At 43.1% G+C, this 27,175-nt stretch overlaps 2 protein-coding genes across 5 annotated transcripts; one reads left to right on the top strand and one right to left on the bottom strand.

The window, feature by feature from the left end:
* Positions 1 to 1,687: 1,687 nt before the first annotated feature.
* mthfs (5,10-methenyltetrahydrofolate synthetase (5-formyltetrahydrofolate cyclo-ligase)) lies at positions 1,688 to 15,152 on the bottom strand. Its single transcript, XM_018763970.1, has 4 exons — positions 15,091 to 15,152; positions 10,784 to 10,911; positions 9,751 to 10,012; positions 1,688 to 2,218 (listed from the first exon to the last, which is right to left on the bottom strand). The coding sequence occupies exons 2-4, from the start codon at positions 10,892 to 10,894 to the stop codon at positions 1,995 to 1,997; spliced, it is 597 nt and encodes a 198-aa protein (XP_018619486.1). The 5' UTR covers positions 10,895 to 10,911; positions 15,091 to 15,152; the 3' UTR covers positions 1,688 to 1,994.
* Positions 14,634 to 26,550, top strand: zfand6 (zinc finger, AN1-type domain 6). Of its 4 annotated transcripts, none has more exons than XM_018763967.2 (7): positions 14,634 to 14,700; positions 14,823 to 14,899; positions 22,071 to 22,227; positions 22,773 to 22,881; positions 23,581 to 23,684; positions 25,302 to 25,418; positions 25,731 to 26,550. In XM_018763967.2, exons 2-7 carry the CDS (start codon positions 14,873 to 14,875, stop codon positions 25,877 to 25,879), a joined length of 663 nt encoding a protein of 220 aa, XP_018619483.1. In that variant the 5' UTR covers positions 14,634 to 14,700; positions 14,823 to 14,872; the 3' UTR covers positions 25,880 to 26,550. The 4 variants fall into 4 exon arrangements, with proteins under 4 accessions (XP_018619483.1, XP_018619482.1, XP_018619485.1 ...); XM_018763966.2 differs by having other exon boundaries at positions 22,770 to 22,881; XM_018763969.2 differs by lacking the exons at positions 14,634 to 14,700; positions 14,823 to 14,899 and adding an exon at positions 15,160 to 15,309 and having other exon boundaries at positions 22,074 to 22,227; positions 22,770 to 22,881.
* Positions 26,551 to 27,175: the final 625 nt, after the last annotated feature.

Here is a 27,175-nt window from a genome sequence, read left to right as displayed (position 1 = left end):
GAGCGCTCTCTTGGCATGTCTGGTCACATGTTGTGCTTGTCGATTTCATTTTGACAGGCACATTGGACATATTATGTATCATAAATGCTACGCCGTCGATCAAATCGAAAAAAAAAAAAATCCACCGGTCAGACTTTACCTCCTGAGGTCAAAGCCTGGCTCTGTGGTAACATAAGACACGTCTGGGGAAAAAACGATATGGCTGCACCTCAGTCTCTAAATGACATGCCACCATTTGTGTGCCTTAAGTGCTGAGGTCCCCACACCTCTTACACAGCAGATCTGTCCACTCCTGTCACACCTTCAGCTTTATAGATTCCGCAGAAAGAACATATAGCTACCAAGACTCGGTCGACTCTGAATCTTTTAAATAACCAGCCGAAGGGCTCAACGTACTTCAGGGAAATAAAAGGAGAGGACTGCATGAACACTGTATTCTTTTCCTGCCGTAATCTATCTATGGATTTACTCCAGGGGACATTTTTTGTCTTCAGCTTGGTTCTGTCAATTTTTATATTCTGGAGGATTTCCATGGACATCTGGTGGTATAATGTGAAATCAATAGTGACCCTTAGCCATGAGACTGGAAGTTGGGCTGCAAAGGGATGGAAATGGCACTGACGGGACCCTGGTCAAAAAGTTGCTTTCATGTGGTGTTAAAGACTATTTGCAGGCACTTCTAGCACTGCACGCAAAAGTGGAGGAAAATTGAAAATAATACCTTTATTTATTGCTAAACGTAAACTTTTTTCTTTGTCATTTTTGAGGGATTAACTAAAGTGTAGATGACCTTCTGGTGCAAAGATATAAGTTTCAGTGGTCTGGGACATGATCTAACTCAGAAAGTAATTTGGAGAAAATAAAGAATTATGATTTAAAAAAAAGCTATATTTTTTTTTGATAAAGGACAAAAACGAAAGGATTTCAATATAGAGTATATGTAGTCCGTCAATAATATTCATTCTAGAAGGCTGTGTTGTAATAATCGCTGCTGCTATACCTACAACTGCCAACAGAATCACCTCCACCACCAATAATAATTTGTATTGACGGTAGGCCTTTTGAAATTCCCACTTTGCTACACAGCACATCTGCTTAGGTTTTTGTTGAATGACTGCCTTCTACTTTTGCTGATGTAGAACTTGAAATATGCACCATCTCTGCACTCATTTCCCTGCTGATCGCAGAGTGAAACGTGCAGAGCATGCCAAGATGAGGAATCCTTCTGAAAGCAACACATCCTGGAGAAGGTGGCATTTTGCACCGTCATCTTGTGTGGCTGCGAAGCCCTTAAAGCAAACAGCAGACAGGACCTGATCATACCTATTAGCTAATTGCTGTGTAGGAAACAGTCATGTCAATCTGCTCGGTCCATCAGCACAGTCAGTCTACTGTGTGAAACTGTGCAGGCAGTTTGAGTGCCGAAAAATAACATGCAGTACAGGTGGGGGGTAAAGTACTGTGTTATAATAATGAGCTACGATACTTCAAAGAATCATTCCAAAAGTGTCACCTTATACACCACCAGCCTTTTTTGTGCAGGACTCTTTGTGTTTTCAGATTTCTCTGAACATATTTGATGTCCTTTTTTATGCATAAAAAAAAAAAAAAAATGTGATTGTGAATAAAAGTTTTGGAAACTGCAAATATAAGAAAGCATACAACAATATGTACACAGGATGGAAGGAGAGAAAATTTAATTAGAAAACAGCGGTTTATCTGCTTTTTTTAAATCATTCACAAAACACTCGTGATTCATCAGTTCATGAGCAGGCTGGTTATGGAAACAGAAAAAAAGTCATGCACCTTGAAGGATGAAAGTAAATATGTCATTATAAACAGGTACATGTTCTAGTCATTCGTTTTTTGGCACTATTCAATTTCAGTCCTGAGACTAAGTAAAGAAATGGGACCGGGGACCTTAAGAGGCCCTTGATGAAGAGCAGTATCCTTGTGACTGTGCAGAAGACCATAAGATCTAATGGGCTCTACCCTTAGCTGTCATCAAAGAGGACTTCATCAATGGTAAAGTCACTGTCACCCACTGGGATCTCTGGGCAGATCTGCTCCTTGAAGGCGAGGCCGATGGTGTAGGGCTTGCCCTTGGGGTGGTCTCTGCAGCGTGCCAGGTAGGCGTCATAGAAGCCCTTTCCTCGCCCCAGCCGGTTCCCACTCCTGTCAAATCCCAAACCCGGCATCAAGATCACATCCAGACCCCCTGTGCACAAACAAAGGGAGACGCATCATAAGTCTATATGCAAAAGCTGTAATGCAAAATCTCACTATTTCTGCTTACAAAAAAATACAATGATTTATAATCCTATAAAATTTTGAGTATATAACGCTGAAACATATCCGGTGCTTCTCCAAACCAAGCACTAAATTTTATGTAACCTGAAAAAGTATCAGACAGTAAACTGAACAGTAAATTTATAGGGCACAAACTCAGAATTCCCACTGGCATATACTGATGCTGAAGTAGTTCCACTTTCAAAGCTGTGAGACAATGGCCTTCAGAATTATTTTAATCAGTTACATTTCAGTGGACATGAAACTTATTAAAATCAGCTGTGCATGACAGGGGGAACTGCCTTTTGTACTTAATTAAAAACTGAGCACATATTGCTGACCTCACCACTTGCCCAGAATTGTGCAAAAGGCAACAGCAATTTATGGGGACGCAGTTTACATTTACTTATTTAGCTTAAGCTTTTCACCAAAGCGACTTACAATGTTAAGGTTACAATTATTTACTCATTTATACAGCTGGGTCATTTTACTGGAGCAATTGAAGGTAAGTACAATACCTTGCTCAAGGGTACAATAGCTGGAAGTGGGGATTGAACCTCCAACCTATGGGTCCAAAAGCAGTAGGAGCAACCAGTACCTTACCAGTGCCTCTACTGTTAATCCCCTATTCTAACTCCCTGCAAATTGTTATATCCTAAATATGATTTCATTTTTTTCCACAAGACTTTATATTTCTTATTATAGTTGTGAACATGACACGTCAGATTTTTGTACCAATTCAGTTAGATTTAATTTGACTGGTAACAACAATTTATCAACGTTATTCTTGTGGTCAATCGCTCCCCAAGTCACAGCTGAATCACTGCAGTCATTTGAGATGTTCTGTTACTGTAGTAATGCAAGGAGTGCATGAGACAATTAAGGCAGATTAAAGAGTAATAGCAATAGGAATCCCAGGACACTCAATGACATGAAACTCTCTTGTAAGGAAAATGAATAATTGTTTGTATTAATAATTACTTCTGTAAGAGCAGCTCAATTAAAATCAGGTTTTGTAAAATATTTTAAACGATGCAGATAATTTTAAAAAGTGCATGTGCAAATTCCAAAGGCAAAGCCTTCATCTAAGAAGGAGTTTGACATTCACTAATCATTTCCAAAACAAGGAATGATATGTTCAAAATCCTTCATCGAAATCAAATCACTGAGCATAAAACACCGTAAAACAGGCAGCAGTATTTCACAGCTTTTATGCATACTGATGTAAGCAAACTTGATGTGTAGTATAGACCACAGAACATTTAGGGGTCATTACTTTCACATTTCTGCATTTACTTGGCGTTTTTCCCCCAAAGCAAGCATTGTTTTACAATGTTGAACCACCTGCAGGTATTGACCAATTCGTACAGCTGGAGTAATTTAGGATAGGATAAGTACCTTGCTGAACAGTATTACATGAGGAAGTTGGATTCGAACCTGCAACTTCCACATCCACAGTTGGTAGCGCTAAGCACTACATCACCTACTGTCAGGGGTACGTTCAAAAGTCCTCACACAGTTACACTTCACAGCTTTGCCTGATCTATTTGCGGTATTTCAACTATGCACACAAATAACACGTATTACACATGCTAAACATTGAAGAATAAGTCACGACTACAGCAGGATCACTGTAAGCATCACTTAGTGACAGATCTGAGTGATAAATGAAATTCAACAGGAGAACCGTAGGGTTCAGAGAGTCCGTACCTTTGTCTAGTCCCCATGGATAGATTTCATAGCCTGTGATTTGTAAACAACTTTTTTCGTATCAATTCTAATACTTTTTAAGTCTTTTTTTTTTTTATTTAAACCAAAATGAGGTCATCTTTCTCAGTTCTGCTATGACCAGAGAAGAGAATCGCTGGAACATAGTTCTCCTGTCTCATTCATGACTCAGATGTGCCACTAAGTGATGCTTATATAACCAGGTGTTTTTTTGCATACCTATTCAACCTTCCATCACATAAACTGCTGGATCCCATCAAGAAGAGGCTGAGATGAAAGCATCCACCTCTCAAATGTCGTGCCATGTAATTTCCTCACAGAAACAATTTGCTATAAGCAGTCCATTTTATTTCTCATACAAATTCGGGGTCCATATTCTTCATAGGAGGATGCAAACTTTTTCACACGTGGTTAATATTTTAGCAGCCAGAGCACCTGATGACAGTCCAGCCCTGATATGTTGCACTTATGTATTACAATATAATTCCCCTCACATTATATAACTGCATTTGGGAGTATGAAAAAAAAAAAATCTGATCTGAAATTATGATTTCCATGTTTTAGACTGAGAAGTATGCAAGAGTACACACACACACACACATCATCTGAAACCGCTCGTCCCATGTGGGGTCGCGGGGAGCCGGAGCCGAACCCAGCAGCACAGGGCGTAAGGCTGAAGGGGGAGGGGACACACCCAGGAAGGGACGCCAGTCCATTGCAAGGCACACCAAGCGGGACTCGAACCCCAGACCCATTGGAAAGTAGGACCCAGTCAAACCTACTGCGCCCCCCCGTATGCAAGAGTATCAAGTTTTTAAGCCGGTATAAAATTTTACTATGGACTTCTGAACACCTCCAACCTCCGCATTGTCTGACCCTGTGAAGGTGCTGCAGGTCTGGGTCCAGTTGGAAAGACAAGTGAGGTAAAGGAGGCCTTTCGACTGCTCCCATACCTCCCGCATCGCTGCGTAAAAAGAGCCACAATTCCCCGCAGGACACAGGCTCTGTTCTTCCCTTTTTTTCCCCCCCGTGTTCCACAATCCTCCGCGGCTCTCCGTCAGGGTAGGAAATTAACTTCTTGCTCCACCAACTTCCAGCTACTCAGACTTTTACGAACACCGTTATTTTCTTTGGAAAAGCTAAAGGAAAAAAAAAAAAAAAAAAAATCAAGACAAAAACTTTTCTTTGTGATACTGCGAACGTGTGTGGGCTTGCTCTTCATCCTCCTGGAATATCGCAAAGGCATTTCCAACGCAAATGGTGAGCGGCGCGTCCTCGCACAGACGGGAACTCAGCTGTTGGAAGTGGGATTTCGGCGACTTTGAAAAATACACATTAGTGCCTTTTAAGGGCTTTATGAGCCACGGCAGTGGCTTATGACTTAAGGGATTGTCTCATCAAGCAGGGTGGGGTACGAAAGGGATTTACTCTTCTACGTCTTCCGTCCACATCTTTGGACTGTGGAAGGAAACGCACACAAACACAGCAAGGACATGCAACTCCACACTGAATGAGGCTGATCCAAACCCAGAGAAAACACCAGCGCAGTCCACGGTGCCACCGGGACAAATTTACTCACTAGCTCTTAAGATGTCCTCATTTTTGCCAGGTAGCCTGTATTAATTTTCCACCTTGGACAGGATACACACACCCTCTGAACCACTTGTCCCATACAGGGTCACGGGGACCCAGAGCCTACCCGGCAACTCAGGGCATAAGGCCAGAGGGGAGGGGACATACCCAGGACGAGACGCCAGTCCACCGCAAGCAGGACTCGAACCCCAGACCCACCGGAGAGCAGGACCTAGTCCAACCCACTGCGCCACCGCACCCCCCTGGGCAGGATACAGAAAACCAAAATGCCCCGGGGGGAAACGCAGCCCCCCCAGCAGGACAGCGGCCCTTACAGACACCGACACCCCTCACTCTGACCGCTCCTCTCTGTTCTCCAGCAGGTTGAAACCAGCCTCACTGGTGAATTTCACAGTCAGCTTCCCACTTCTAATTTCACACACACAAATCCTCAGCTCTGCTGCCCAGAACTGGCAGTTAATTGGATGCGTACGGAATGGTGGAAATACCAAAAATAGTCCACCTGGCAACCTTTGAACTGGTCCCGCACACCGTTATTACAGCTCATATTGTATTTCCAGTCAACCTGCGTTCTGCTTCTTTCTCTTTTTTTCAGGAATAAAGTGTGTATTTCATTTTCAACTATTTGATATTATAACTTCACACATTTTAATGAGTGATAAAAATACATTCATTACTGAGCAGTACTTTCTCTTAAAAACAACCCAACATCCACTGATGAGATTTTTTTTAAATCTACTCCTTGCAATGATAAAAATAATGTTACACTGTAGACTCACTGCCTAGTATACAAACAAATAATGAATAATTGACATTATTTTATTCTCACTGGTGTATATTAACATAGGGGGGCGCGGTGGCGCAGCGGGCTTGGCCGGGTCCTGCTCTCTTGCAATGGCCTGGCGTCCCGTCCTGGGTGTGTCCCCTCCCTCTCCAGCCTTGCGCCCTGTGTTGCTGGGTTAGGCTCTGGTTCACCGCGACCTTGCTTGGGACAAGCGGTGTGTGTGTGTGTGTGTGTATATATATTACGTTGTTTACCTCCGTAAAGAAACCGGAAACCTTTACTGCACCTTCAACAGAGGCTTTGTGCCAGAAATCAGTATCTTAGGACAAAACAGTGCAGTATGTTACACTGCCCTACCGGCAACCTCTCTGGCAACACTGACGGACAGGCGATGTACAGCTCACGTTCCAGGTACCTTTTCAGCCATGCTAGAGCTCGCCGCGCAACTTTCCTCAATACACCACCCATCACTCGTGGCTTTTTCCCTCTCCATATCTACAGACACATCTTTATTTCCCCTGAAATGAGCCCTTTCAGTGAGGCATTTGGGCAGCGTGTACCGACTAAGAGCCTTTCATCTTTTTGACTGAACAAAGAGACAGAGGGTCCCACCATCTCACAATAGTGGGCAAACAAACCTCTTTGGTCTGAGGGGACGAGCAGCTCCTCTGGGCTCTCTGACACTTTGTGAACGGATTGTCAGTATTTCCATGTGACCGTCGGGTCAGGGCTTAGCGCTGTATGTTTTGTTCGAGTGAAAAGGACATTCGGGTTCAGGTGTGGAGCGGCAGGCCCAGCCCTGGCATCACCGACGCCACCACTTTTGTGAGCTGCAGCAGTTTCCCGCACACATCACGGGTCGCTGCTCTCCCAGGCGCCAAACACTGTGCCTAGTAAGTGTATCTGATGTCTCTGCCAATCCATCTTTGTCAGGAGAACCACAAGGAAATCACCTTGAGCTGTCAAAAAAAGAGCAGTGGGGGAAAATATGAAAAGTGCAACTGCTGCCATTTCAATATATTTTAATAAAGAGAAACTCAGAAACCTCGCTTCCAAGCATGCCCTTAACCAACGAAGCCCCAAGGACAAGCAGCGTGGTGTGCAGCAACAGACGCACTCTGTATAAAGTGCCACTGCTGTGATGGTAATGTAAGCGCCATGCAGTCTCCTGCAAAACACACTGGGCTGAGAATGAAGGCTTGAGCATACAAATGTAGACATGAAAAGGTACAAGCAGTTTATAGACATAATTAGAGCTTAATTGACTTTAAGGCAGTGCTTAATGGGGGGTATGGTGGCGCAGCGGGTTTGGCTGGGTCCCGCTCTCTGGTGGGTCTGGGGTTCGAGTCCTGCTCGGGGTGCCTTGTGGCAGACTGGCATCCCATCCTGGGTGTGTTCCCTCACCCTCCAGCCTTGTGTCCTGTGTTGCCAGGTTAGACTCTGGTTTGCTGCAACCCCGCTCAGGACAAGTGGTTTTAGACTCTTGTGTGTGTGAGTGCATCCTTTGATCAGTAATATTCTGACACTCAGCATTGTCTTCGAAGAAATCGAAGGGCAGGCTGCTATGTCAAAGTGTTGTAGAATTAATTTAAAAATTCAGAAACATATCCAGGCAAAAGAAGCTTCGGTGACTTAGCCGAAAGCGCTCGAGTGATTCAAATTCAGTTTTACATTTATAATTTATGAACCTAAAAATGGAGAAAAGTCCCAAACTTCAAAAAAACGGAATGGATGAATGAATGGAAGAAAAAATACGCAGCCGGAAAAGTTTGTCTTTGGCCTGCAATTAATTGAATTTTAATGGTGCTCAGAAGAATCCCAACGTATGAGTCAGAGTGCAACACATCTGGACGTCCTGCAGGGTGCTGACACATACCGGCCACCTCTCTATTCCACAAAGGTTAACTGAACACTTCCTGGATTTTCTGGCTTAATTTTTCAATGCAAACGTCTGTATTTTTCATTTAAAAATCTGTAAAACACATAAAATGCTGAGGGGCTGCTTTATAATAAAAAGGCTCTCTTGTTAACATATCAGTGCACAATATTCTGCTTCTGTTCAAATTCTAATCACAAGCAGTATTTTAAAGTGTTCTGAAACATCTCTTCAGAAATTTATTTTTGATCCAGACTGCATACTGCTTATGGCAGTCAGAAAGTTACAGCAACATGGTTATCCAGCGAAATGGACACCGGTACCGATTCTGCGCTTAAAGGGCGTATGAAACATCAATATCTGTGGTGCCACTGACTGGATTACAGTGGCATCTTCTGGAAACATTCTGAACAGCTCTGTTTTCAGTCAAACTGTGTTAAACTGTGCATTTAAGTCTAACACTCAATTGTTGTTGGGTTGGGGGATGTGGTGGTGCAGCAGGTTTGGCCTGTGGCTGCTCTCTGGTGGGTCTGGGGTTCAAGTCCCACCCAGGGTGCCTTGTGACAGACTGGTGTCCTGTCCTGGGTGTGTCCCCTCCTCCTCCCTCTCCAGCCCTATACCCTGTGCTGTTGGGCTAGGCTTGGGACAAGTGGTTTCAGTGTGTGTTGTTGGGTTCATGCCTAAAGAATTTGGCACATGACCTGAATAGAGACCCTCTGGCTGCCAGACCCCTGAAAAGCAGACTGTGTGGTGGATCACAAAGCAGGACAATAACATTTACACACTATATAATGCTCTTACATATCTCCTTATGAGAAAAATTTTAATAGCATTTTCCTCTTTATAATAAAGTGATTTTATGTTATGTTTAATATGCCACATTCATGCTAGTCCTTTCCAAATTAAATACAATAGTTAAATTTGCTGTGTTGCCAAATATTCGCAGATGTCCAACAAAAAGTCTTTGTGTGTCATATTGTGACACTGGAATTTGTAATATTTAACTTTGAAAATGGTGGCTGTATAATTAGGCATTTTTAAAATCCAGTATGTGCTATTGAAGGGGGGTGCAGTGGTGCAGCGGGTTTGGTCTGTGCCTGTCCTCTGGTGGGTCTGGGGTTCGAGTCCTGCATGGGGTGGCTTACGATGGACTGGCATCCCATCCTGGGCGTGCCCCCCTCCCCCCAGCCCCACACCCCGTGCTGCCAGGCTAGGCTCCAGCTTGCCGCAACCCTGCTTGGGACAAGCGGTTTCAGACAATATGTGTGTGTGTGTGTGTGTGTGTGCGCGCGTGTGCGTGTGCGCGTGTGCGCGTGTGCGTGCGTGCTACTGAAGACACCCAAAGGGATGACTGAATAAAACAAGCAGTCACTATAGGGAAAACATGTTGTGCTGTTTTCTCACACAGGTGACTGAATAAGTTTGTGTGTAAAATGACGCAAAAATTGAGTTACCTGTGAGCTCTGAAATTTAGTCTCACCTGTGGCCAGTGCCTCCTCCCTCTCTTCATCGTCCCCGGGTTGGCGAATGTTCCAGGATGTAACTGGCAGGTCCTCGATGTCTTTGGCACCATTCAGCTTCAACATGTCCATGTGATTGCTCTTGGCCAGGTACTTAGGTATGAAGCACACCTTGCCCTTCTTGAAGATGTCATCAATGATTTCCTCGGTGCTGACCTCATCCGCCATGCTGAGGAACACTGCAATCCTCTGGCAGCTCTCATACTTTGGATGCTGCAGTAACTAATTTAGGAAGAATTGAAACATAATAGAAATACAGAAGAAAAAGAGGCTTTACGTGTTTACATGTTTTACACCTTTTTCCTTTCACAACTCTGAGCAACTAACTTTGATGGGTTGTTTTGATGAGCTTCTGTCCTCAACTGGGTAATATTTGAGCACGTAGCATTCTGCATAGATTTTTTTCAACTTGTAACCCGTAGGTTGCTGGTTCGAATCCCACTATTGCTTAACTGCTCTAAATCAAGGTGCTCAAATCCTGAATCAGTGTATTAGGAATTCCCTACTGTACAGATATAATGTGACTTTGGATCAGTTCAGAACTGGTTATTTAAGACTGTCAGAAAATTTGGACAAAAGCATCAGCTATAACGCAGCGCTTCGTATTTAATCATGTCACGTGGAGGACGTGAGACCACACGCCACCAGAGGGCGCTGGAGGATTTCCGACGTTCACTCGCACACCTGGTGACTAAAGCGAGTTCGGTCTCGTGCTTCTCTCATACACCGCGTCCATAAAAACCTGTACCGGGTGCTGTCCAGGTACCCGCGTTTAATAGGCAGTCGCACAAATACACGGCGCAACTGAAATACTTTCAGCTCTTCTTCGACACAGCAGCCAGCTGCCGTTTCTCGTACCACGGTGCGCTCACACGCACGCTCTTTAGTCTTTTGCACTCGGCGTTGCCGCGCGGCCTCGTGTCCCGCGAGCCGGCGGCACAGAAGCCCGCATGAGCGCGTGGTGCCCGGGTGCGGTTCCGCACTCCCACGTACCTTGCGCGCAACCGCGCGCGATTGGCGCAGCCTCTCGTCCTTCCCCAGCGCTGCCACGCGCTTCTTTATGTCCCTCCTGAGCGCCTGTTTGGCTGCGCGCAACGCGGCCATGGTTGACGCAGCGCCGCCTAGAGCAGCATGGAGCAAAGTCACAGTTATGTCACGGAAGCACTGGTGTGGGGTATGCCTGGATAGGAATGTCACACTAAGATCACAGTACCACTCACTGTACTGTCACAGTTAAATTACAGTAATGTATTAAGATCACAGTAACACTGCAGTTATATTACAGTAATATCACAGCAATGTAACAATAATGTCACTAAGATCATGGTACTACTGTACTGCCACAGTTAAATTACAGTAATATTACAGTAATGTAACAACAATGTAACTATAATGTCATACTAAGATCACAGTACCACTGTACTGCTACCATTATATTACATTAATATCCCAGTAATGTAACAATAGTATAACACTAATATCACAGCAATGTAACAATGTTACACTAAGATCACGGTACCACTATAGTATCATAGTAATGTAACACTAATATCATAGAACCACAATAAAACAACTTACATTACAGTCACTTTACAGTTTGTCTACATCACAGTTAAATCACAGTAATAGCACAGTACCACTGTAATATCACAGTCGTATCACAGTATTACTGTAATATAGTTTTACCACAGTAATACTGCAGTATTCCTGTAATATCACAGATGCAATGTGACAATATGACAGTACAACACTAATATCTATATCACAATGAAATCACTGTGATGTCACTGTAATTACTGTAATGTCATTGTAATCACAGTAAAAAAACAGTATCTTATTCAACCCCTCAGTATCTTACTCAAACTCAACCACTCCAAAACAGAGATTCTTCACCTTCCAGATGGCTTGTCTTCCTGTCACGATCTCTCGATCAAACTGGACAACTCACTCATTTTGCCTACCTCCTTGGATAAGAGTCTGGGAGAGATGATTGACTTGAGTCAATGTTTCTCTCAGCACATCGAAGCCACAACCCAGACCTGCAGACACATCCTGTATAACATCCACAGGATCCATCCTTACCTCATAACTGACTCTGCCCTACTACTTGTCCAAGTCATGGTGACATCCTGTCTGAACTACTGCAACTCTCTCCTGTGTGGCCTTCCCGCTACTGCCATCAGATCTCTACAGCTGTTACAGAACGCTGCTACACGAATTGTGTGTTGACTTATCGAAGCGCTCCCATGTATCTCCTCTACTCATTTCTCTGCACTGGCTTCCCATATCAAATTTAAGACCCTGGTTATTACAAATGCATCAGTAGAACTGCTCCCAGCTATCTACAGGACTTGATCAACCGCTACACCCCAACCAGACTGCTTTGCATTTCTACTTCTGCCCCCTTGGTGGTCCCACGCACGAAAGGTAAAGCACGGAGGCTCTCGATTCTGGCTCCGTCGTGCTGGAACAACCTCCCCCTCTCACTCAGAACTGCTGAAACTCTGTCCACATTTAAAAAGGGTCTGAAAACTCATGTCTTCCAGACTCACTTTGCCTATGATCTCTTAAGCTCATGTAAGGTGTAAATGTTCATGTGCTATAACTTTATGATCATGCCCGGATAAACCTTTACACAGCCACTACTCCTAATGTACGTAAATGCTTGTGTATCTCAAAAAAAGAGAAAATGTAGGAAGGTGATCAGGATTTGTCTATTCTGAGTTTTATGCAGGGGGTGCGGTGGTCAGCGGTGCAGTGGGTTTGACTGGGTCCTGCTCTCTGGTGGGCCTGGGGTTCAAGTCCTGCTTGGGGTGCCTTGCTTGTGACAGACTGGCATCCTGTCCTAGGTGTGTTCCCTCCCCCTCCAGCCCAACGCCCTGTGCTGCCGGGTTAGGCTCTGGCTTGCCACGACCCCACTTGGGATAAGTGGCTTCAGAGCATGTGTGTGTGTGTGTGTGTGTGTGTGTGTGTGTGAGAGAGAGAGAGAGAGAGAGAGAGAGAGAGAGAGAGAGAGTTTTATGCAGCTACTCATCTGATGAACATCGGCGTATACAGTGGAAAGTAACTTTACTTAAGAATCACACGTCTGCAACTCTCTTTCTCCTAATGTAATGTACAAATTGTATTCTCTGAGGTGTGTTGCTTTGCAGAAAAGCATCTGCTAAATAAATAAACGTAAATGTAATGTCACAGTATGGCTGTACTCAGAGAAATATAACAGGTTCGTTTTATTTCACACACACACACACACACACACACACACACACACACGCACATTTTCAGAACCGCTTGTCCCATACAGGGTCACAGGTAACCGGAGCCTTCCAGGCAACACAGGGCGTAAGGCCGGAGGGGGAGGGGACACACCCAAGGTGGGATGCCAGTCCGTCGCAAGGCACCCCAAGCAGGACTCGAACCCCAGACCCACCGGAAAGCAGGACCGTGGTCCAACCCACTTCGCCACTGCACCCCCTATCGTTTTATTTCATTTTGGTGAATTATCCATTTCCTTTTCTTTAGGAAAAAAGGCCAGAAACAGTTATTTCTTATGATAGTGTTCTAATAAATCTTTTGAGTAACAATTCTGCACATTTTTCTGGTATTTACTCCGAAAACATGTGCTTCAGGCAAATTGCTGACTGCACATTTCCCATCATGAGTGACTGTCGGTGAATAGTGTGTGTGTGTGTGTGTGTGTGTGTGTGTGTGTGTGTGTGTGTGTGTGTGTGTGTGTGTGTGTGTGTGCCCTGACCAGTCTAGCCACAGAGAGAGAGCGAGTGTAATGTAATGTTGAACGTAGTTGAGCTGTTGTAAATACTGCGAAAACATTGTCCCAATTGTAGAGTAAATCTGGACGATGTTTCCCAGCCTCACTGGAATCGAAGTAACGTAACCTGATATTTGAGTCTTGACCTGATACTCTTACATTTTCGCTAGAATACTTATACTTTTAGGGGGTGCGGTGGCGCAGTGGGTTGGACCGCAGTCCTGCTCTCCGGTGGGTCTGGGGTTCGAGTCCCACTTGGGGTGCCTTGTGACGGACTGGCGTCCCGTCCTGGGTGTGTCCCCTCCCCCTCTGGCCTTACGCCCTGTGTTACCGGGTAGGCTCTGGTTCCCTGTGACCCCGTATGGGACAAGTGGTTCTGAAAATGTGTGTGTGTGTGTGTGTGTGTGTGTGTGTGTGTGTGTGTGTGTGTGTGTACTTATACTTTTGTAACGTTTATAAAGCCAAGGGTGCTCGTGTACTGCACTGCAGACGTGTCCGCGGAGGGACGATTTCCACCTCAGCTCTCAATTTCATCACGCGACCAGAAAGAAAATGTCACTTCTCCGCTGATGAACACATAATAATTGTATTTTAAAACCCGTCGGCTTTATTCATATTTGCTGTTAAGCAAGAGAAAAAATTGTCTCGTGCGTTGTCACGGGGGTAAAAAAAGTGTGAATATACTGTAGCGTCTCCTCACGGAGCTTTGTTAATCGCTTATTTTTCTTTTTCCTTTACGGATCATAATGTATCACCAAAGGTGTCCGGCTCCACACGGTATAAATCGACAGAAACTAATATCTCCATTCATCCTTTCCGGTAACTAAAATCTTTATTCAATCAATAAATAAATACCAAAAAAAAATCGCTTGTATCTTATAAATATCTATCCTGACCAAAACCCCAGCCCCCACAAAGAGTACGAAAAAGTCTGCAAAATGTTATAGAGTTCCCCTAGGTCACGCTGAACCCCCCTACTCCACACAACGGTTAGGGGGGCGCTCTTTGAACCCCCCAGAATTCCCGTGAGGCAAATTAACCACAAGCAACATAACAGCCAATCAGAAAGGACCACAGAACTACGTACAGGAATAGACACTAACCCCAACTATTTACATTAATCCACATCAGCGCCGTCACAGTACGTGGTTATACGTAATCATTACGTGCATTTTCTGTGTTCGTTGCCGTTTCACTACTTTAATGTTAAAATGTTAAACATCAATAACGCTAACATTGAAGTTTCTCATTTTTTCCTTTCAGAGTGGTTTTCCTTCCTACGAAAAAAACGACTGGGATTATTTAACGACAACATGACATCGCAAACTTTTAAGCCACAGGTACTGCTGCATCATCATGCTCCCTAATTTAACTGTTTATAAGTGAACTAAATCATGTATTGCCGCATGTCGCACCAGACTGCGTATTTTGGACGTTTATAACTTTCGAAGTCTATTATAAAAACAATGCACTTTCCCTTTAAGCCGTCTAACTGAGGGCTTTTAAAATGTTTTCTTCTTTCTCAACCTACCTTTTTTCGAACGTCCTATAATGACTGACGTTGCATTCCTTCAATGGGGAAGGAGGAAGGCGTGGCAAACAGCAACGACAGCCAATCGAAGCCCAGTAGGTGTTCAGTGCATTTTAGATGGTGGCCTTTTGGCTTCTGTTGTCGAGACGAATCGGGTGACGGGCGAACGAAGGAGCGAAGCAGTGGAAACCGAAGGGGGATTCGGGCTTGAATTTCTCGGTAGGTTTGAAGGCAAAGTAGCGTTCAGAATTAAAAATGAGACACTGGGATGTCGTTGTCTCGCAACGCGACAGTAATTCCGTAGCTTCTTTGCATCTGCTTCGTTAAATTGGGCCGAAGGCAGCAGAACAAAGAGCACTGAGTGGTGGAGACAGCAAATAAAGGATGTTGAGGGACTGGAGGGGACTGGACTGGACTAAAAAATTGGACGGAACTGGACGGGACTGGACTGGATTGGAATAGGATAGAATAAGAATAGCTTGCCACTTGAACTCCGCCGAGGTTTCCCGGTCGACTGGAGGAGCTGGTTCTCTCTCTCTTACCTCCTGAAATAACACTGACAATACATTTGAGTTTCAGGATGTGACAAAGGAATCCCAAATACGTACAGGTTGAATCTGTGACAGTGCGAGTCGTGAGTCTCTCTTCTTGTTAGGACACTACTGGCCATCTGGTTTGGGTTACTGCCTGTATCTAGTATCTAAACAAGACTGCGGAGGACAGCCAGTGCCACAGTGAGACTTGAAGTTGAAGACACCGGCAGAGTCTAAACGAGACTGTGTGTCCATCTGGCAGACCCTTAGAGACCCCGTCCACCTAACTAAAGTTACTTATGGCTAACAGTCTGGTGAGATGGACAGTGAATGTCCTCAAGAGTCTGGTCACTTGGACAGTGTCCCAGTTTTGGTTAGATGGACAGTGTGTCTACAAGAATGTGGTTAGGTGGACAGTGTCATAGTTTGCTCAAATGAACATGTGTCCCCAACAGTATAGTAAGATGGGTGGTGGCTCTGACTGTGTCTTCAAGAATGTGGTTAGATGGACAGTTTCTTCAAAAGTCTTACTTGATTGGCACTGTCCTCCACAATCTTGTTAGATGGGCAGTATTCCCAAGAGTCTGGTCACTTGGACAGTATCCCTAACAGTTTGGTTAGATGGACAGTGTGTCTACAAGAATGTGGTTACGTGGACAGTGTCTGTAGCAGTTTGCTCAGATGAACACTGTTCCCAACAGTATGGTAAGATGGACAGTGGCTCTGACAGTGTCTTCAAGAATGTGGTTAGATTGACAGTGTCATAGTTTGCTTAGATGAACAGTGTGTCCCCAACAGTATAGTAAGATGGACAGTGGCTCTGACAGTGTCTTCAAAAATGTGGTTAGATGGACAGTGTCTTCAGAAGTCTCACTGGAGTGGCACTGTCCTCCACAGTGTTGTTAGATGGGCAGTAACCCAAACCATCTGGTTAGATGGCTGGTGTCGCTAACAGTCTGGTGAGATGGACAATGTCCTCAAGAGCCTGATCAATTAGACAGCATTCATAAGTTTGGTTAGATGGACAGTGTGTACGAGAATGTGGTTAGGTGAACAGAGTCTCGAGCACTTTGGTCAGATGAACGCTGTCCCCAACAGTATAGTAAGATGAATGGTGTCCACAAGAATGTGGTAAGATGGACAGTGGCTCTGACAGTGTGGGTAGATGGACAGATTCCCCAAGAGTCTGGTTGATGAATACTGTACTCTCAGTCTGTGTACATGTGAAATATGCAGAGGAGTTCATGCCCTGGGCTACACAACCATGTTGAAATGGTACTTTAAGCATTCAGAAAGCAAAAGTACTTGACAAACAAAAGTGCAACTTGAATTTGTAGGAAACATTCTCACGACAGATAAGCGTAGGACCTTATCAGAATTTGCTTTGAGTGCTTATGGTTCTTTTAAGATACAGCTCCATTAAAGGCGAATCCATTTCTGTATATTCGTTCGCTTAATTGTGATTTTATAGCGCAGGATTTGGGGAACGTGACTAAAACAGTGGAACTTCCTTAAGAGAGAAAAAAAAAAAAGCGAGGATCGCTTTCAATGAGAATTTCTGTATAAAGGTAAGATGATCATTTATCTGGAAATTTACCAAAACATAATCTGCAAATGCATTTACTGTTGTATGGTACTCACTTTTGTTTGAGTACCCTCTTTATACTATAAGTTATAGCCTGAATTGGTACTTTTTTTTTTTTCTGAGTTACCGTACTTGTTGAATCTTCATGTGTTTTTATGCTCTTTTGAACAAATAAGTGCACGGATGATAAAATTTGAATGTTTTTTTTTTTTCCCCGAACAAATTCTAATAGTAAAAGCCAATTCCTGTGCTTTTGTACAGCTGTTTACAGATTATTTTATCCCAGTTCACTTTTTAATTGCACAGCAACACACATTTCAGTCCAAACACAACGGCGCATTAAAAATGGTTTGATAATCTTAAAAACAGTCCTGCCAAAGCTTATGAGCATTTTACAATTAAAAAATGTAATAAGTGCAGAATGAGATTACATAGGACAAAATGAGCAAATTAGTGGGACCTTATAGAAATATGATGCTGTCTCAATTGCATTTAATTGCATTTGCTGCTAAAGTAATATGGCCTGTATCCATGTTACTTGTAACAGTATATGCCTCTCTATTCATCTGAAAGCAAAGATAGCTCACAAAGCCTTTATTTATTATATACTTATTTTTATACAGTGTGTTTGTGGTGAGCTGGATGTTTTCATTGTGGGTTCATTTTTAAAAATTTATGTATTGAAGTAGTTGATTAATCCGCAGCAAGTGGTAGCGAATCTGAGATCTATTTTACTATGAGGGGGTGCGGTGGCGCAGCGGGTTTGGCCGGGTCCTGCTCTCTGGTGGGTCTGGGGTTCGAGTCCCACCCTGGGTGTGTCCCCTGCACTCTGTGTTGCCGGGCTAATCTCTGGCTTGCCGTGACCCTGCTCAGGACAAGCGGCTTCAGCTAGTGTGTGTGTGTATTACTATGATGGCATGGAATGGGGAAAATGAACTTTTTTTTCCAATGTTTGCAATGAGGACTGGGATGATATCCATGAGATGTTCACCTCATGGATGTCCCCATTTAGTCAGTGTGAAATGTAGGCTATGTGCACCTTGCTTATGCAATGGAAGTGAATATGATAAGCTGTCTGTCATTAATCTTGGTGGTTTAATATTAGAATGCTGCTCTGTGTGTGTGTGTGTGTGTCTTGTGTATGTTTGGTGGGGGCTTTTAATAAAATGCCAAACAGATTGAGTTCACTGAATGCAACCGTCCTAATGTGAGAAGCCGTGATCCCTGACCAGGAGTTTTTGAGGTCAGGAGCCCAGTGAAATGTGATTAGGAGAGTGCGTAAAAAGCCTGTCACAGGGCTGTCCATGTGATCGCTCCAGTGCACCGAAGGACAAGAGCTCTCAGTAAGGGCAGCGGCTCCTCAAACGGTGCTTTGGGTTCGAAGAGTGTGGAGCGGTGTTTGCTCTAAGTGTTAGCTCAGCCTGCTACTTAAAGTGCCTCCTTAAAATCGTCTCAAAAGCCATACAAAGTATTAAATTACGTGGCTTTAAAATGTTCAGTTAAGATGTAGATTGAATTACATCTGTACTGCATAGATGATGTCTGATTTAAATTCAGTTTCACTCATATTTAGCAGATAAAAGCCGTGGTGTATCTCATGATGTATTATTTATGCCCAAAGGCTGCACGTGTCATACTCACTGCCTGAACATTTATTAAGGTATACACATGTATTTGTTTAATGTAATGTCCATGGAGCCGAGTGACAGGAACGTGTCGAAATATGCAGGCCAGCGCTTCATTGTCTCAGCAGGAAGCATGTTGCAGCTGAGAGAGGTTTATCACCTGGATGCAGTCCACTTTGGTACAGTTAGCTTTACGTTGATGTCCTCCATCCCAGAGTTCCACAAGTTTACATTTCTTTTGCTGCTTGACTCATGCAAGTGCTTCCCAGGCGGATCTTGTGTGTGGTGCCTCTCAACGGGTGAGGGAGCCCGTTGTACTTTAAAATCCAGTCACTGTATGATGCTGCTTGCCAACTTCGCTTTGCCTTTGTGCAGCAAGTGGCCTGTTTTGTCCCAGAGCAGATCCTCTCTCAGTGACTCTTCTGTCTGAAGCAGCGCACATATTGTAGGTGTATGCAGAACCCTCCACTGCCCCCCCTGTGTTTGGCACCATCCGCACCGTTCGTTTGCTGTTATACGCTCCTTATAGCATGGCAGTGACTTGAGTACTCATGTGCATGCGTCTCCTTTACCTATGGTGGCATTCAGTTAGGATCATGTACTTTACGATGAGCTCTGACAACATGGGTATCGGTCCCAAGTGTGTGGAAACGTAAAAAATAGTGTTAGATGGTACTGACTTATGCTGATTTCCACAAACTGTGATTTCCATTCAGTTTTCAGTAATGATATGGTGAACTTTAATATATATTAAACTTACATAGCTGACAGTTTTCTCCAAAGGAACTTAGAATGTTAAGGTGTTCAGAATTATTTACCCATTTACTGTATACAACTGGGTAATTTTACTGGAGCAATTTAGGGTAAGTACCTTGCTTAAGGGGTACCGCAGCCAGAGGTGGGAATTGAACCCATGACCTTTAGATCCAAAGCCAGAAATTGTAACCACTACACTACCACCAACTGTGAGAACCTACATTTTTTTCCCCCTTTTTTGCACTCTACTCTCACCACTTTTGTTGCGTACCATACCCCTGTATATCCTGTTTTTTGTTTCAGCTGAGCTGTTAATGAAGTCGTCTTCATTTCACTGAATAAAGTGTCCCTAAATAATGGAACACTTTCAGAGTTTACAGTAGTGTTCAACAGAAGTGGTGTTGAAACCTTTATATAAACCTTTTATAGTGAAGATGTTATTGTACCAATTTAATAACCCTAATTAAGTCTTGTGGTCACATATTGAACTCAAACTATGAAGTGATTACTCTAATTGATGAAAGTCTAAATATAGCATATGTATTCTCTGACTGGGAGGGTGCGGTGGAGCAACGGGTTTCGCTGGGTCCTGCTTTCTAGCAGGTTTTGGGTTCGAGTTCTGCTTGGGGGTCTTGTGATGGACTGGCGTCCCGTCCTGGGGATGTCCCCTCCCCCTCCAGCCGTACGCCCTGTGTTGCTGGGTTAGGCTCTGGCTTGCCGTGACCCTGCTCGGGACGAGCGGCTTCAGCCAATGTGTGTGTGTATATTCTCTGATTGTGTCCCTGAAATCAGACCCGTACTTTATTTTTTTAAAATTGTTTTCTTCTTATGGGTATTTTATCATCAATACACTTTATAGCAAATTACTTAGTACCTATAAATTAGCATTTTTAAATATTTCCATTAATTCTATCAACAACTCAGTCAAAACAAATTAATTCCCAGGTGCCTATGAACAAAATCCAATATAGACTAGGATTGACCAGGATTCAAAGCAGCTTTACAAAGATAATATCTGTAATGTGGTAACTAATTTGAAGCATTTGGGTTTTAACATTGTACGTATTGTTTTGCTGTTAAATATGGATATTTTGGAATGTTTATTTTGTATATAATGCTGGTGTTTATTTTTCACCATGTTACAGGAAGTGGCTGCACAAGTGTGTCAGCAGATGTCCTGCGCTCATTCTTCCAAGCAAATAATCCATTTTATCAGGATGGCTATGAGCACTGTAGACAGGGAGGACTTTCCTCCTGGTGTGTTATCCTGAACACTTAGTCTCCTGGTTGGAAAAGTGCTTTTGTAACAGTTGTGCTTCCACTGTGTGTGTGTGTGTGTGTGTGTGTGTGTGTGTGTGTGTGTGTGTGTGTGTGTGTGTGTGTGTGTTTGCGCGCACACAAGAAGAGCACACTGCAGGTTCTTTATTTCCGTAGGAAGTTTTGGGGAAATGAAAGTATGTGTGTGACAGTGTGTGAGTAAATATTCGTCCATTTACATTTTGACCGTATGCACAGATGGGTGGGCCAAGTTGATTTCAGACAAACAGGGAGGTTTTGGGCTCTATTAACATCTCTTACAGATGCTCTGCTCATAACTGGTTTCTTCTCTTGTCTTAAGCAAGAGCCTGACATGTCTGTATTGGTGTTGGCCTTACTTCACTGTCTCCTTATCTAAACTGGCGCTGCAAAGTTGTGGATGGGTTCCATTAACTATGCATAAATAACACTATTTCTGTAAGAGCTGTATGTGGCATAGAGCTGTACGTGTCTCTTGCAGGTGGTGGGGGTGACTGAGACCAACCTCATCAGGTCTACAGTATACATTTGTCTGTCACAAATTACCCGCTGATTCTCACCACCACCTCTGGACATGAATGTGTTTTCTCTTTGCTGACTGAAAAACTACTATTTTTTTACCGTCATTGCACACCAATTCGCTCACACGTAGTACCACTGAGAAGTTTGAAGGTTACAGCAGGGCAGCCTGGGAAATATTTGTGGGGAAAAAATGGGATGAACTGGGCAGAAGAGCGAAAGCAAAGCAGCCCACAAGTGTGCCACATGTCCGAGTAGTCCTGCAGAAGAGCTGGGAACACTATGAAGCTTGATAGCCGAAAACTTTTTGAAGAGACCGGTTGCAGCTGCACTTACACTTTTCACTGGTACTGCATTCTCGTAATATTAATGATTTTACATCTTCAAAGCCATAAAGAATAGCGTGATGCTGAATGTGTTTGAGGACCCCTGCTGTGCCAAAACTGGTTGGAAACAAGGCACTGTTACACAGAACTACCAGCTGGCATAAGAGCTGAGTTCTCTCCGTGCCATAATGGGCTTGGCACATCACTCTGGTGTCAATGGCTTATTTTAAAAGAAGCACAGCGTAGCCTTTTCACCTCTCCTAATCATTCTCTGTTTCTCAAACGCTTGGTGAATGCTGTGCCTTTAATTAATTTGTAATCTGTGCCTTTTTTGTGCAAGGAGGATATGGCCCAAGAGACAAATCAGACTCAAGTGCCTATGCTGTGTGCCACCGGATGCGGATTCTATGGGAACCCGCGTACAAACGGGATGTGCTCGGTGTGTTATAAGGACTTTTTACAGAGACAGAACAGCAACGGAAGAGTAAGCCCACCAGGTAAGTCTAAATGAACATGAAAGACCTTCCTGGGCAAAACAGAAAAAATGAGTTTACATGTTCATTATCTGCAATCAAGAGCATACCTGGGTTTATACATTACATTTACTCATTTAGCTGATGCTTTTCTCCAAAGTGACTTACATTAAGTTACATACAGTTATTTACCCATTTACAGCTGGGTAATTTTTACTGCAGCAATTTAGGATAAGTACTTTTCTCAGTAGCAGTACAGCCAGAGGTGGGGGGTCAAACCTGCAACCTTTGGGTCCAAAAACAGTAACGCTAACCGCTACACTACCAATAATCGATGGATGTGTGGATTTTTTTTATAAATCAGCCGTGTACTCGCTGTGGTAAACCACATTATTGACTGGTCATTTTATTATGACCAAGCTGAAACTAAGGCTTGCCATATCAACAATAGATATTCCTCCATTGTACATTAATATGCAGTGCCAGATAAAAGTGCCTGGTGTACATCAGAAGTCCCAGATGAGTGTGAAGTGGTAATGTGAGGACTGCCATCGCATTTGTTCCAGCAGCCAGCGTGAGCGGCGTCGGAGAGAGCCTGCCCACGCAGTGTGCGGAGAGCAGCGTTTCACAAGTGTCACCAGTGTTCGCCCAGACGGACGCGCCGCTGGAGCAAAGCAGGTGCCCAGTGCATTCTTATTTGGACCCAGCCAAGCAATGTCTTTCAAAGACCAGCTTGCCCTGTGGGAGAGGCCCAGCTCTCACAGCTCCTGCTTCCCACTCTTCTCTTTCTGTCGAGGCACAAGTAGCTTCTGAAGTGGAGTACACAGTCATTTTTCCTCTGCTGTGTAATTGTCGGGGAGCTGGGGGCTCTCAGGGGGCTCCTCGGTAATAAATGGGGGAAAAAAAAAATTCTCCTATTTAAAGGCACTGCTGCCAAAACCCACGCCCAGTAGAATCGCCTCTCCTAGAGCTCCAACACCGCGAGAGGGCCGTTTTGTCCTGCGTATTTCATTTTATTTATGGCTTCATCTGTGGGTCGACAGAAAGAGAGAGCACATTAAATGCAAACAAGCATGCAGATTTTATGATTGCATATGCCTCTTTGAATCCATCACTTGATGGGAACTATTTGATAGGTTTGGATTTTCAGTTTTGCTTATAGCATAGCTGCAATACCAGTCGTTAAGAATGCTGAGCAGTTATCATTTGAACGCAGTTATTATAATGTCTTATACACCAGCACAGTACTTTGTGCAGTTTCCTGTTTAAGATGGAACTTGGTTGTGTATTCTAAGCACTCAGACCCCCTACTTTGTTACACTGAGAAAATGAATACCCAGAGAATTTATTTAAGGAAACCCTCTGGATTTTTTTCAGTGCTGTATCCCGCCCAGCTCTGTTATCACAAGCGTTGCTAACACATTCTGAAGAGTGTGATTCAACGGGGGACAAAGAAGTGCTGAAAACTGAAGAATTAAAGGGTATAGTTTTTAACCAACGCACTTTTTTTTTTTTTTTTCTTTCCCCCCCTTCACACTCCTGTTTTCAGTTCTTTAAAAGTGGTCTTGTGCAAGGTCGGTGGAGAGGTCAATTTCATGGTGTGAGGTGCTGAGAGATGCAACAGCCGTGCTGAATGAGGATGAGCGGAGCCAGGACATCACATATAGGCTCCCTGCCATGGAAGCTGGTTTGTCCCCCTTTCTGGGCCTGGTGACATTTTGATATATGGTGCTTTTTTTTATGTAATTTTGCCCGACATCAGTTAAACGGCTTCGCACTGAAAGGCCTTTCAGCAGTATTACACTCATACCATGTCTTGTGTTTTACATTTTTTTTCAGTGAATTATGGATTGTAGTTCTGCTATTGTATGTACGTGCTGATGTAACAAAACCGGTGGTCCTCTATACTGAACAGCCACTGCATATGTGGGTTTTGTAGTTACTTGTAAATATTGTGTACATATACTTGTATAAAAATAAGCCCTATCCTGCCTGCTTAGACAAGACCCAGTTTGAAACAAAGATGAGCACACTTCAGCTTAGAAGGTTTGTAACAAAGGCCATTGTCCATATTTAGGATGGTTTGTAAAAGCGAAGAGCATGGACGTGAGCTACAAGACGGATTGTAACACTTATGCGGTGTGTCCTAAGCTGGTTTGAAACAGGGATCTGTGTGCTCAGCTCAAGGCTTGTAAAAAGTCAGCGTCCGCAGTGCGCTCCGGGGACGGTCCTGGGACAGTCCGAAGTCCACTGTACTCTGGTATAATGAGTGGTCCGCTGTGCTCCAAGTGCCACCTTGTGGTCTCTGATCACACCTCAGTTCTGCATTCAATACTGTATAGCTGTGCTGGCAATTGGCATAGTTGGCATTGGCCATCAGGGGAGGGACAGTGAAGCAATAACTAGAAGTTGTGTGTATTTGTGGCAAGTTTTCTCTGTAGCTATTGTTTGATTCTCTGCATTTGTAGAGATAATGCTGTGTTGACAGTTGCTTGTTGTCACTTAAACGAGCACCTGCATACATTTTACAACTCCTCAGCTAACAAACGGTGGTAAGTGTGACCAGTGCTGCTGGTTGGTTCCTCAAACGTGTGTTTAGTGTTTTTCGGTTGTAGATGAACAGGTTAAGTTCTGCTGTTGCATCACAAAGCTCAGGTCAGGGCTGCTGATGGAAACAGTTACTGTAAAAAGTGTGTAAAAATGTTTACTTTGTTTAGGAGGAAACTAAACCAACTGGGGGAAATAAAAGTGAAAATGGTTAGTACTTTAAAATTTCATATTTTATTGTGACGTGAAAGATGTATATTTCTAAGCTATAAAACCTCTTAACATTAAAATACCTTGAGATGGTCTGTCTTTTCAGTCAAATGAATTTTCCACTGTCTGTCTTCGGTGGATTTTTTTAAATATAAGCTAATGATGGATGAAGTAGTTAGTTATGCTGAGGTGGCACTGACTGAAATGGAGGGAAAAAAATTCTTATTGCATGATTGTTCTTCACTTTTTTTTTTTTTTCCCCAAGTACTTGTTCCGAAGCTGTTGTCCACCATCTGTACACCAAAACCTATCAATGTCTAAGAATGTGCTTCTTATTGTAGCCGTGGTGACGGAGAACTCGGACCAGGCCCGTGTAGAAGGACAGGAGATATCTTTTGACAAACCAAAACAAAAGAGGAACCGCTGCTTTACATGTCGCAAGAAAGTGGGGCTCACAGGTGGGACTTCTGTCTTTTTTTTTTTCCCTTCCTTTTTTAAATTTGATTTATTCCCTTGCTCTATAGTTTAGCATCACTGACTGAATGCATACATGTTTGAAATGGTCGCTAGACCTGTCTTAATTGGCTGCATTAAAATGTTTATTCCTGAAATTGCTACCACGTGATCTTCAGTTACCTAAAATCCTCAGTTGTACTATTTAAGGAGCTGTACTCATTGGCAGCATCCATTCAAGTGTCGTCTCATTGCTGTAATGAACGGAATCGTCCTGAGTGTGACCTTGGTTTTTAAACGCCGACTCTGGCTTTCAGGTTTCGACTGCAGATGTGGAAACATATTCTGTGGAATCCATCGATACTCCGATGTTCACAACTGTACTTTTGACTATAAAACGGATGCTGCTGAGAGGATTAGGAAAGAAAATCCTGTAGTTGTTGGAGAAAAAATCCAGAAGATCTGAATCACTGATTAGGTGGATTTTGGTTGAGCCTGCAATTTAGATTAGCAAGTTTCTCCCTTTTAATTTGAATTTCATGGAAATTGTGAGCGATCCATTATAGATCATAAATCATGCATGCCACAAGGATATACATCTTTGAAAAGAAAATTGATTCAGCTGCAGTTATTTGAATTTTTTTCCTGAATGTTGTGGTTTGTAAATCTAAACATGTTTTAGAATAAACAAATTAATGCCATATCTGTCCTAATTATATATAAAGTAGGGCCTTTATAACAATTAGGCGAGACTAATGGAAGCACAGCTTTTCTGCAGTCTTACATTGCATGTTTTTTTTTTTGCTTATGTTGTACTGTATATAGTTTCTTCCAATAACTGAATGTATTATAAGATATGATTGAGTTTGTTCTACATTAACTGCATTTTTTTCCCAATATTACTTTTTTCTATAACTTTTGGCATATTTACAAATGTATGACTGGTTTAAAAAAAAAAAAAAAACTTTTGTGTGCATGTACTTTGAGTGAATGAGAGTGCGCTGCCTGGCTGAGCTCTAGTACGCGAGTAGTGGATATGAGTGAAAGAATGAATATGAAATGAATGAATGATTTTGAATGTTATAAAAATTAAATGAATGAAAAATATTGTATTTGTTAGTTTGTGCACTGTTATCTTTACCCTAATAAAGTTGAAACATTTTACACAAGTGTGTAAATGTGAATAGACCCTGCTGTATGTAAGTTGCTGTAAAGGATCGACAAGATTCAGGCTTTAGAATATAGATTAATCTTCTGTTGTGTGACCAGTAAGGGGCAAAGGTGGCAGACAGCAGGTTCTTAATTGTTAAATAGCTGACACCTTTTTATTATTTATGTAATGGTATAAACTGCTTAGCACATGTCATTGTTAACTTAGTAACTGCAAACTCACACTTAATTGACCTTCTGCAAAGAATGAACATAATTTCTACTGGAGTAAGGTACACAAGAGGGACAACAAAGCAAACTATAACTTTGTTATTCAACAGGCAGGATGTTGCAACATACATCTATATACCGCTACCATAGACAATACTGAATAATACAAAAAATGAGAACATTTTACTCACTATATGTTATAGTTTTGGAGAGACTGATAACAAACATTCTTAATTCTATTGACCCAGTAAAGGCAACAATGTTAAGTTCATATACTAAACCATTTCCAATTATTTATGCAGCTGGGTCAGTTTTATGTGAGGAGTTTAGGGTAAGTACCCTACTCAAGGGTACTACAGCAGAACCAAGGATTTGAATCTGT

This window comes from Scleropages formosus, chromosome 11 (assembly GCF_900964775.1).
Source record: "Scleropages formosus chromosome 11, fSclFor1.1, whole genome shotgun sequence".
NCBI classification, from domain to species: Eukaryota; Metazoa; Chordata; class Actinopteri; order Osteoglossiformes; family Osteoglossidae; genus Scleropages; species Scleropages formosus.
The sequence above is the reverse complement of the archived record's forward strand: the minus strand, read 5'-3'. Positions and strand labels throughout refer to the sequence as shown.

Coding starts and splice junctions, on each gene's coding strand:
- mthfs (XM_018763970.1), bottom strand. CDS start 10,894: ATGGCCGCGTTGCGCGCAGCCAAACAGGCGCTCAGGAGGGACATAAAG. Junction 10,013..10,783: donor CGCGCGCGGTTGCGCGCAAG/GTACGTGGGAGT, acceptor TTCCTAAATTAG/TTACTGCAGCATCCAAAGTA. Junction 2,219..9,750: donor GGAGGAGGCACTGGCCACAG/GTGAGACTAAAT, acceptor GTTTGTGCACAG/GGGGTCTGGATGTGATCTTG.
- zfand6 (XM_018763966.2), top strand. CDS start 14,873: ATGACATCGCAAACTTTTAAGCCACAG. Junction 22,228..22,769: donor CGGAAGAGTAAGCCCACCAG/GTAAGTCTAAAT, acceptor CATTTGTTCCAG/CAGCCAGCGTGAGCGGCGTC. Junction 25,419..25,730: donor CAAGAAAGTGGGGCTCACAG/GTGGGACTTCTG, acceptor TCTGGCTTTCAG/GTTTCGACTGCAGATGTGGA.